Consider the following 12167-nt stretch of genomic DNA (forward strand, 5'->3'; position numbering starts at 1 on the left):
CTCCCCCTCCGAGCCCGAGAACTGGTCTCGCAGAAGAGTCCAAAAACACTATTTAAGGCCGTGCTGGCCCCATGTTTAGGGGATTTTGCCCCAGCCGACGTTGTCGTGCTGGTCGGCTCTGTACAAACGATAACCTGCTACAGTAAACGCTCTTTCTTGTTGCTGTTTTCAAAACGAATTGCCCCCCTGTTTCGCCTGCGGGCTAAGGCTTCAGCAAAGTCCGCTCGACGGCTCGCCGCTCTTCGCCACCGCTACCATCGCGACAGAGCAAATTCATAACAATACTAAAGGATGGCGAAGAAAAAAAAACGACAAGGAAAGGTTTCGCAGTGGTGCATCGAACCCGCGACCTCGCGTTCCTTAGCACGCGACGCTATCCACAAAGCCACAAAGCGAGCCATCTACGCTTAGTTAACGGCGAGCAGCGGTTTATATGCACCATGTACCACTGGGGTCCTCTTCAGCGCGTTTTCGTCATCAGTAGTGAGATGGCACGACTGACGCGCGTCGGGCGCGCGCGCTAAAGGTCGTCGTGCTCCACCACTTCTCGCGTGACTGTGGGCCCCACCACTTCTCGCAAGCACCACCACTGAGAAGTGGTGGTGCGTGCTAGGCCACAGTCACATGACGGGTTTAAGTGCGTATAGATGCTCTTTAGCGGGCTGGCACACTCACGCGCGCGGTTATCTCAGGATTGGGGCGCTTTGTACTTCTTGTGCCTCCTCCGCAAGTTAGCTTTGAAGTTACAGTAGTGAAAGAGAGCACGACCATCAATGCGCTCGCTGCCACGGCGGCGCTTATACGAAAGAAGTGCGCTGCTCACAAACGAAGTAAGAATGGTGACAGTGTTTCGCGCTCGTTCTTTGTATACCTGTGCATTATTTCGTGCGTCTTTCTGTTTGAGCAGTGTGATTTGAGTGTTGCTTGTGCACGCTCGTCTTGTGTACGCTCATTTCATGCGTGCTATCTGCTTGAGGTGTGCGCTGCAAGTTTCGAGTTTAGTCTGATGTGCTGTTTAGTTTAAGTTTAAGGTTTAGCTTTAGTTTAGTTCAATGATTAGTTGATGTCGGTCGTCCAACTGGGTGCGTGCTAGGTCACTAACCCACATGAGCGCTCGGGTTTTAGGGACAGCATTGGAGAGGTGAGCAGGTCGGTGACAGAAATAAATCAAATACTTCTGTTTGGACACGTTTCAGTTTAGTGTTATACCGATTCTTAGGACAAGGGGTCAACCATGTTTTTCTTCTTCTCCGGTGAGTGTATTCATTGCAGCGCCCTCCAAAGATTAGCGTATTACCCTTCGAGTCTGCGCTGTGCTGGAGACAAATTATTGCAATTATCTGGACATTCTCGGCTGGATTTCGCCGTCAACGTCGGCGTGTTTGGCTTTATTCAAAGAAAGATTTAGTTTTCAGATGTATTCAGGAATGTTGCTTTCACGGATGTCGTATCAACCGTTGAGCTCTTCCGGTGATCGATGGCATTCGAAAAGTGAAAATTATCTTACGCCCGATAAGAGAATCGTATTGCCGCCCTACTACCCCCGAAAATATACCATACAAGTGTGGCAGTTATCCTACGGCTGACAACCCTAATGTGCGCTGATTCGCATTGGCTTGTGCGCTTGCTCCTTCAAGGAAAAAAGGCCGTGCACTTGTAAAGCTTTATCCAATCAAAGAGAAGGGCTTTGGCAACAAACAACGAGAGGAACAATTCCGCAGTGTATTGTTTCTCTCCTGTGTCCCGCAAGTGATGCTTAACTCGTCGCCTATAATCCCTATTGTTTTTCCATATCTTTCGTTTCTATTTTTATTCGGTATGTCTGCTTCATTGAAATGTCACCGCTGTGGCCGGGAACTGATCCCTTGACCTAATGTTTAGCAGCATACGTCATCAGCGCAACTACCAGGGTTAAAAAAAGTTAACGGTTAAACATTACTGAACGGACGTCAACATTGGCGCGTACTCCAGACGGCTGTCATGACACGTACTTCCGGGAGCCACGCCTTGGAAGCGCATTGATAATTCTGGGACATCACTATTTAATTAGTTGCAAAGGTGGTGTGCGGTCACGCTTCCGTTTTCTGGGTGGGGTCTCTCCGGGCTTTTCATCTTATAAATGTGTCAAAACTGCACAACCTTATTCCAAAGCACCGAAAAGTTCAATAAGCTTGAACTGACCACTCGGAAAGCGTGTAGTACAAATGGGCACATCACATTTGAAGCCGATCGAAGCAACACGTGATGTGGGACAGCCTTTCGTAGTTGTCGTATACAATTTTAGACGTGTAGTCTATATGAGCCATGTATACCATGCGGTAGACCTTTAGACCTTATGTGACCACAACTGCTTTGGACCCCTCTCACACGGCGTTTTCTTAGGCCTTGTCGTTTTACAACGCCCAATTAGCGGATTCTCAGGTTATATCTGCCTATTTCAACTTGGTGTCGGCATCACTGCACCCGTTGCAAATGACGCCCCCAGGTGGCAAGCCCTCCCTTCAACCAGACCACTTCGTTCCCCTCATCCCCTCCAAAGAACAGGTCAACGCACCTTTCCTTCACAAGCGTTTTGTCGTGGTAATCCCATGTTTCCGCCCATCTAATTGTCTTGCTGCGCACAGCTATGATCGTTCGCACCGCCCCAACACGCGGTTGCGTTATCCTTCGTGTTCCGAAATAGTCGGCCGTCCCGCTAATCTCTATGAGCCAGGCTGTGCGTGTTCTTGCATGCATGACGCGGGCCCGACTTGGTCCCTCGGCACTTAAGCTGAAAGGAAGTAGGCGCGAGCGAAAGCGAGAGAAAATAAATCGTAATGAGAAGATGGAATATAAAAAGAGCAAGTAACGGAAAGCAAGTATGGCATTGGTTTGCACTGCTCCTCTTTGTACGCATAATCGCATAGTGTTTCTGCGTCGTCTTGGTGTATTTCTGTTTTATTCTTTAACTGTGTCTTCGCTGCCTTCAAGAAAACATGTCTGACTGGCAGCTGTGCAAACACAGGCTTCTTTGAGTAGCGACAATGACAATGTTCGTGTCAGAGTGAAAACTTGACGATGAAGCTACAGCGGCAAAGTGCACAGACGCTAAAAACGCTGAACTTGCAGCTGAGTTAGACTGACATGAATCCTTCCGATGGACAGCAACTGCGCATGTGACAGAACCAGTGTGCGTCTTGGGAAAAATTTGATGACAAAAATCAACTATAAAAAAGTACCAGGCTTGAACAGAACGCGTAGCACCATCACAGCGAAAGCTGAAAACCTTTCTGGAGCTTTTTGAAACACGTTTAGGACAACTAGTATACAAAGCACACTTGCTTGCTACCTACTGCTCTATAAATTAGCTCCGCCGTGGTGGTCTAGTGGCTAAGGTACTCGGCTTCTGACCCGCGGGTTGTGAGATCGAATCCTGGTGGTGGCGACTGCATTTTCGATGGAGGCAGAAATGTTGAAGGCCCGTCTGCTCAGATTTGGGTGCACGTTAAAGAACCTCAGGTGGTCGAAATTTCCGGAGGCCTCCACTATATTGTAGCGAAACGTCGGGGTTGTTCAAAGTTAGGCGCATCGGACGACCAGGGAGACGAATAAGTGTGGGTGAAACTCCGCGGAGGCAATCGATCAGACGTCAACACGATGATTTCGGGGAGCACTCATTGGGGGTTTATTTAGCTAACACAACTTCAATTTACAAAATGCACTGGGTCACAAAGACAAAACATAGAAAATGGTGGCATACCCCTCGGCCTGCATGGCCTGGTCCCCGGTGGTGAGATCCGCTGTTGACCCCGACTCCGCTCCGCTTTTCAAGTTCAAACATCCTCTTTTTAACCCTTGGTCGAACAAAGAGTCTTCACAAAAACCAATCACATGTTGGGACTCGCAGCATCACAACCAATCACAGAAACACTTTCATAAAAGGCACTACATTTGTAAAAACCTCCTTACCAAATGAAAACACGCAAAGGGGAAGGTCCTCCGCACGTGACACTCTCTCCCATGCCAGGCCGTGCTGCCCAACGTTACTCGTGCTGCCTACTTCGGCCGACTACCGTCGGCGGCCGTTCCCACGCTCGGGCCCCGTCAGTTGTTTCATTAACTGTTGCTTCCTAGAAGCGTCCTTAAGAGCGATGGGTACACCATTGCTTACCAGGTGTACATGCGACAGCGAGGCGCCCCGACATCCTAACAACAGCGCGAGAGAATGTGGTCGTTTACTTGCCGCCACTATGTCTCGGTCAGGCTAAGTGGTCGCGTCCCCATGTCATTCTCAATGACACGCGTGCCTGTTAACAATGGCTTAGACTCAGAGGGTGGCGCCGGACCTGCCTCTTGCTAGACGCTTTTCCTAGTAAGCTTTCCCCTTCTAATCCCGAACGGGGGCGACCTTGACTGCTCGGTTTGTGAGCCGTAAAAGAACGTTTTCCGCGAAACTTTGCTCTCGCGACAATATAAGGCGTCTCTAACAATTACATAATGGTTTTGAGATGTTAAACCCCACTTGTCAATGAAATCAGCGCTATAAATTATATCGAGTGTCTACTTATGCTATTATTCGGCAATTGTCGGAGGAGCGTGGTACGCGCGCCACGCACTTGTGAGGCGTTACGAGCATTTTGTTCATGTTGTGGGTGATGACATGTATCATGGTGTATCATGTCGTGTTAGTTATACTTTTTATTCGCTGCTGCCTGTACGGTCCCCCAGGTCCCTTCAAGCTGTTTTCAACAGCTTTTTTGCCTGGGGAACCCCCAACTTTTTTGTTGGAAATAAACCCAAACCCAAACCCAAACAATGAATGGTTTTGTAATTGGTGGGAGCAGTCAACTACCTATTCTACGCAGTTCACACTGTGTGATGCCTGGTGATTTCTTTGCTGTTCTGAAACGCTTTATTACACATGTTAACGTGATTCCTTATACATAGAGCTTGTATAGGGTCATTTTGGAATGAAGTGTCAAGCACCGATTGACGAAGCTGCTCAAGTGCGCTGTGATGTTTAAACTATTGACTCCGCGCCGCAGTGGCTTCCTCTTCTGAACGCTTGTGTGTGTTAGCCCGATTTTTTGAAATACCTCTTACAGATTGAAACAATGTGGGCGTCGTTTATCTTGAAATAACTCTAGTGTGACGAATTGTGTTGTTCTCAGCTCACAACATTTACAACTAGTGATTCAATGCATTAAATAAACAAAGAGCACTGGCCTAGCTCAGTGGTAGAACACACAGGTATCACAGAGAGGACCCAGGTTCTAACCTCGTTACATCTCTTATTTAGTTTTTTTGTCTTATTTCATGCAATCGTGGTTACGAACACCTGCGGTGGCCACGACGGACAGCTGCGGCACCCTTGTTGTGGTCTCGATTAGCTTTTGATCTAAAACAAAATAAAACAAGATTTGTTTTGACACTTACTAGTCGAGAATCGAAATAAATATGAATGTAGGTAGTTACAGAAGCTTTGTCTTGGTGATAACGTTCTTAGTCTGAAATTGTGCAATGTGTGAGCTGTGATGACGGAGAATGAAACTGGTTGTTTTTTATCTTGTTCAATCGATAGCATATAAACAACATAACATTTGCTTAGAGCGGGTAATGATGTAAAACAATTCCCAACTTTATTAACTTATCAAGAAAGAAGACATGCTGTTTCAGGTACTCGAGTGTTGTGTAAACCAGTGTGGAAATCTATTCTCATTTTCTTTTTTTTGTGCTAAAAAACGTTTGCGAGTAATTTTATAAAACTAGAAGCAACGCACATACTAATGAAAAATGACCTTGTAAGCCTTGCAACGTTCCATTGCAGTTAAAAGGCTGCTTCAAAGTACTAGTGAAACGAGAGGTACGCGTGAAGTTTCTGCTGCATTTGTTTTTGTGTTCAGCCGTATGCAATGTCTGTTTAAGCACAGTAAATTGATTTTAACATAAACGCGGCATTTTTGCAATTGAATTGTACCTCTCGAAGAATAATGGAGTGAGCGGACTTTGAAAAATGTTAGACTTGACAATCGCCCGTTGTTGGAGAAAAGGGCCTTAGAACAGCGGCCGGGACAGTCTTCGGCACGGAAGGCTTTTGAATGTGGTTGTATTTCTGGAGGACAAGTGCTTGTAGAGACAGGCTTAAAGCATTGTCGTTTACCGTATTATTGTTTTGTTTTTTTTTATTCCTTCCTTTATGCAATCTATTTTCTATCATATCTTATTCTCCTTACGCCCTTCCGAACATAGGTTTGCAAGATGGTCTGAAAATTGGCTAACCCACCTGTCCAACAGTTCTTTTCCTCCTCTTTCTTCGCTGAGAACATATTGCTCTGGATACTGTACAGCAAACAGCAACAATTTGCAAGAAGTGACATTCCAGAAAAACGTATATTCCTGCTTTGCCTGGGAACATAGCATCCGAACAACATTCTAGCCTGTCGCAGTTATTGCAACCTATACATTCACCCGCTAGATTGGAAATGTCATTCAAAAGGAGAGCAAAAATTTCCCGAAGCCTACGTCCTGTTTGCTGTTGGGTGTACGCACCACACACTTTGGCTCCGCATCATTTTCTCTTATCTTTTGTTTTCCCACGTGTTCCTTGACAAATACTTACTTACGTCTTCATTTTGATTTCGCTTCCCTCTTCAGGGAGGTGTGGAAGGCGCTACTGCTCGGCCAAGTTCTCTCGGGCCTCCTGTGCGGCACTGGAGTCACCAGCCAAATCCTACAGTCGCAGCACAACCTGCAAATCCCCACGGGTGAGCGATACAATCAAGGCTGCTTGGCTCCCAGTTCGTTGCAGCAGACGCTAAGGGGCAAGTAAGCGGTTTCCCAGCTTTAGCTTAAGCTACAAGGGGTCATTTTGTTACGTTTCCCTAAAAAACAATAAAGACACAGTCGCCTTTCACTCGCATGCTTCGCATAACATCGATTCCCAGGGTACGTTGGATCTACAGAATTTTTAATTTATATCACCAAAAAAATCAGTGAAGCCTGCAGTAAACCGCGCAACGCTTGACACAGTGAAACTGGTTCTGAAGACTAATCTGGTTTGATTTTATGCCGTTGCTAGGTGATGTTAGGTTGTTTCTGTGTTGATTCTCAGCGCAGAGAAATTTGATATTAGTCGATGAAAGTCATACGCACGAGATAGGCACATCGTCGTTGGCGTTGGCTTTCCAACACTTAGGGATATCTCCGCAGCCACCGTTGCCTCTCCCGTTCTCAAGCATCTCCTCGCTTTACGTAGTCGGAGTGTTTGGCTCTTGTTTTCGCTTCTCAGCCGTTCGTTGGCCTAACTATAGAATATAGAGTGTATATAGAATATAGAATGCGAATATAGAATGTTTGTTGACACTTTCCAACCAACTCCTGTAAAAATCCCTGACAGGATTGACAGTATTCTTAAATAAATAAATGAAATAAAACTGTTGTCTTGCTCATTTGTAGACAACCAGTGGTGCGTAGTGGTAGTCACCCAATTTTTGTGGCACACACCCGTTATTTACTGGCTAACCTCCTTGTCCTTCCTCCTCCATTTTTCCTCCTTCTCGCCTTCCGTTTTTAATGATGATAGTGTTTTGTTACGGGGTGAACAAGGAGCGAATTATGAGAGATGCTGCAGTGTAGGGCTCCGGAAATGCTGCCGCTGCGGCTGAGGTTCGATCCCACGATCTGCGGGTCTATGGTCGAAAACTATAACCACTCGACCACCATGGTAGGAATTCCTTATTTCAATTGGCTAGCTGCTTGAGCTCCCGTAATTAGTATGCCGTATCACGATTTACTGGCTCACTATCGGTCCACTATAAAGCTCCTCCCAGTCCTAGTTACGATAACACTTGTACTCCGTGATGAGTAACTGTCGTTTTGGCTATGAAGCGTCTAAGCAATAATAGATTTGCAAAAGCTACAGTCGCCTGGTAAAGCAACGCAGACCGATAGTTCGAAAGAGGAGCAACAAGAAATGCTGGTGTTTGAAGATGAAACCATGGTCGAAGTATTTCGTGGCAGGGACGAGCGTGAGGAGTTCTCCAGAGCTTATATTGAAGGATATTTTTATGATGATGGCTATGATGAGCACGATGGCTGCGATTATTAAGCTTCCTCGTGACAGATGGCCTCTCCTTAATAATTGCTGTCGTCTCACTCATACTTACGTACTAGCAGTTAGCTAAAACGTCGTAGCCATCGGTTGAACTTGGCTATAGTGCCCTAACACTTCGCTACAGCCTAGCAAGAACCTAAAAGAAATCTATCCAGAAACAACCTTCGCAAACTGTAGTTTACTAAGGTCTACAAATGACCTAGAAGCGACGAGGTTAGCTTGCAGAATTGTCCAGTTTTGCTGTATCAAGTCTTGCATGGCTTAGTGCTCAGTGCAAGCTTCGCCAATGCTCGGGTAGGTGGGACATGAACAAGGTGTCTTCACACTTCTAATTTGTCGTACTGGTGCATTGTGCCTGCATGCATTCAGTCTGTCCAAAACGCTACTCGTTCAACGGCTTTTTTTTTTTTTCATATAACGACTCTGGCTTTGTGATGACGGTCGTACACTTCACTTAAATTTGGTGTTTTTTGTTCCTAAGTATTTTTTTGTTTTAGTAGTGTTTCGTCCTGTGTTTCGCGAAGTCTTTGTTGTAGTAGCGCTTCTACAATGATGAATTTTCATGTTGTTTTTTCTTATTGAAAAAAAAACACCTTTTAATTGCTGGTTCATCGTCGTAGTTGGCTGTCGCGCTGCTCTCAACTATTATCAGATGGAACTTGACAGATTTGCTTGCGAGTATTGAAGCGCAGTATATAGACACGGCATTCAGCCGTGTTGTTACAACGCCGACGACGCTTCTTCTCGAATTCAGCGCAGAGCTTCGTCAACTACGTGCTGCTGTGTGCGGTGTTTACCACGTGGCTGGCGTGCCGTGGCGGTGATGCAGGCCTCATACCTGTGCTCAGAGCCCGCGGTGGACGCTACTTCCTCCTTGCGTTGGTAGACGTCGAGGCAAACTATCTCCTGGTCAAGGCCTACCAGTACACCACGCTCACCAGCGTACAGGTACGCCCCGTGCGCTTCCACCGCTTTACAGTGAAGGCTGTGTATGGCTAGGCGAAACCAAAGCCGTACGTTCGCCACAAACAGTCATAGGAGTCTCCACTGTGAGCGCCGTGAATTACGTCGTTATCTGCGTCGCACCAAAGCATGCGCGCCATTGGCTGCAGCGCCGTTAGGGAAGCCATTGTCTGCGTCGTGCCCAAGCACGCACGCGTGCCATTGGCTGCGTAGTTAGTGGCGTCGTTCATTGTTTCGCAGCCGTGCTTCCGAGCTCGCGTGCAGGATCGTACAGACGCCCGACCAGAAGACACGTTTTCAAGAACATCGCTGACAGCTGATGCGTGAGAGAATTCATTTTCGCCGGGCCGATGCAGCAGTGTGGGCACAAGAACACGCATGGGTGGTGAAAAGTAGGCAGAAACTGCGCACCGAGGATCCGGCAGCTTCCCGAGTTAAACGCAAGCGACAACGGCGAGCCGATGAACCGGCGTTGCGGACAAAGCAGCGTCAGTGAGGCGATGGCGGGAACGCTCTCGCTGGGGACAGTGCCCGCTTCTTCGACTTAGGCTGTGACGTCTGAAGCCACCTGCGGCTGTACGTTTCAGCTTCGCTACTTAACCATCTGTACGGAGTGCTTGGGTGGCGATTCTTTAAGTATATGCACATGTCGCCAAGCAGCGGTATCTTTGCTCACTATCCATGAAGGGCCGCAAATGCGACGTCGGCAGTCATACTTCCGGTCACATTTCCATTTAGCTATATTTATTAAGGGGCTTTGTATAGACCAGTTTTTTAATTACTTTCAAGGCGCAGACATCTTTACAGGTGACAGCTGATTACGTGGAACAGACGACTACTCTGTTCTCCACATCCGATGGCCGCCAGTGTCGACTCGACATGGTCTGTGATGTAATTATCCCGCACCTTCTACGCCAGCCTCATATGCAGATGATAACTGTGGTTAAGATTACATATGCTTGTTTTAAACGTGAGTGCGAGAGTCAAAACAGTCTGGCCTATATAATGGAGGCCTTTTCAATGCGACACATACCTAGCGGCACTCTTGATTTTCTCCGAGATACGTCTGTCTAGTCGAGCACTTCCAACTTCAAGCACTTTTAAGTAGGTACAAAATTGATGGTTATGATTCATTGATTTCAGTTAAGCTTATACATATGAGATCGACACATAATTATACACAATGACCAAAAGACTGTCCGGATGAATAATAAGAATTAAGTAATGGATCAGATTCACCTCGTCAGTGCGACAAAAAATGAGTTTATCCGAAGTTAAAATAAATGCCAGACAGCCACTACCTGACAGGCAAGTCAAGAATTACGGTCGTTTCCTATAGTTTTTTTTCATTGCGATATCGAATATGTTCACTTCAGCAGCGGGGTGTGCAATTGTACGCATCAGCTGCGCAGGCACGTCACGCATTGCGTGTTTCATCATATGGCTTCAAACGCATTTGCACGGGCTTCTTGAGCGAAAAACTAGAGGTCATTTAATTTTACTTCGCTTCGATCACTTTGCTGGAGACAGTACTATGTTAAACAATAGTTCAACGTACCGTGTTCCAGGACCCATGTCGAGAGCTTTACGTTTCTTTGCTCGAAAAGAATACAAACAAGGAACAAAGTAGGTTGCATATCGAGCCTTGTATTTGACTCTTTTTTTTACGCACGAATGAAGACTGACCGATTGCAAAATAATTGGACATGTCCTCAATTTAGTTAGATACCTATGCTCTTGCGAAAAGAGTTCAATACGCGATAGCGTTAAAGAGCTTGCTTCGCATAAATTCCAGCGTCGCGTCGTTCATTGTGAGCGAAAAATCATCATCTTGTGCGTGACCGAAAAATTGAAAAAGATGCAAATGAAATCAATAATAAAAGTTCTGAGTGAGAGTGTGGATTGAACCCTGTCGCTCGGGTGGCAAGCGGGCCACAGAGCCACGGGTCTGATCGTAGAGACAGCGAAAATGACTTCCTCTGTTTGGAAATGCAGTGAAAGTAACTTTCATCCTTCACAAACACACGCTTCCTGTATACATGCTTTCACAATACAATATGAACACCGCGGTAATATGCGTGATAAAAGCGTGCATTGCCATCAGGCGTCAGAAAATTTGGTTATCATAATGACTTAATAGTTTTAAGCCGGTCACCGACTACATAAGGCACACACATTACTGAACCTATTTCCTAAAGGCCACGTAACGGGTGCTCAGCAAGTTTGAAAAGATTTCGTACACAAAGTGGTTGAAGCACGCACTTGAGACACGATATCGCTATCGCGTTCAACTCCTAAAGGCAAACCTTCAGGATCCCTTAATTTTTAAATGAGGCCTTCTGAGTTGTTGCACAACCTTGCGCACTTGACCCGGTGTTACACCATTTCCTATATCGGTTCAGGCTGATGCCATCGAATAACGTCGCCAGATGAGGTCTTAGAAAAACGTCATTGACTACATCACCAGGGCATGACAGCACAGAATCACTGGCGCCCTTTCATCACTCATATGCCTTTAGGTAACATTTCTATTCATGCCGCTGGCAGTCATCGTCAGTGGGCAGTCGGTATGGAGTTCAGTCCATAAATGTTTCGCCTCAACACCGCAGCTGCTGGACTGCTTCACGATTCCTGTGGTGCTGGCGTTGTCGTGGCTGGCGCTCAAGGTGCGCTACCACCCGGTCCACGTGATGGGCGTCAGCGTGGCGCTGCTGGGCGTCGGCTGCCTGGTGTGGGCCGACGCGCACGAGGCGTCTCACTCGGCGGGACAGGCGTCGCCCTCGGCCAACCGTCTTCTGGGCGACATGCTCTGCCTCGGCGGCGCCGCACTCTACGGCATATCCAACGTGGCGCAAGAGGCCTCCGTCAAGCTCTGCGGCACCGTCGAGTTTCTCGGCGCGGTGGGACTCTTCGGGAGCGTCATCAACGGCATCCAGCTGTGAGTGGGCTGCCGTTCTGCCATCGGCTGCGAAGCTTTTGATTGCTCGGGGAAAAAAAAAGGCTAAGCGTGTTTTTGCATGGTTGCGCTGCTGTCGCGTGTGTCGACTTCATTTATATATTACGAGCTGTTATTGTGTTGGCGTGCCTTTTGATTTGACTATGCTGTGCGTTG

General features: G+C 47.0%; 1 protein-coding gene across 1 annotated transcript in view; it reads left to right on the forward strand.

The window, feature by feature from the left end:
• The window catches only part of LOC142817816 (solute carrier family 35 member F2-like), a 119356-nt gene that overhangs the window by 86387 nt on the left and 20802 nt on the right, over positions 1–12167 (forward strand). The window contains exons 2-4 of the mRNA XM_075895635.1: positions 6634–6743; positions 8847–9040; positions 11665–11993. Of these exons, the coding sequence (XP_075751750.1) occupies positions 6634–6743; positions 8847–9040; positions 11665–11993 (633 nt within the window). The remainder of the gene's footprint in view (positions 1–6633; positions 6744–8846; positions 9041–11664; positions 11994–12167) is intronic.

This window comes from Rhipicephalus microplus, chromosome 5 (genome assembly GCF_043290135.1).
Source record: "Rhipicephalus microplus isolate Deutch F79 chromosome 5, USDA_Rmic, whole genome shotgun sequence".
In the NCBI taxonomy this organism is placed as follows: Eukaryota; Metazoa; Arthropoda; class Arachnida; order Ixodida; family Ixodidae; genus Rhipicephalus; species Rhipicephalus microplus.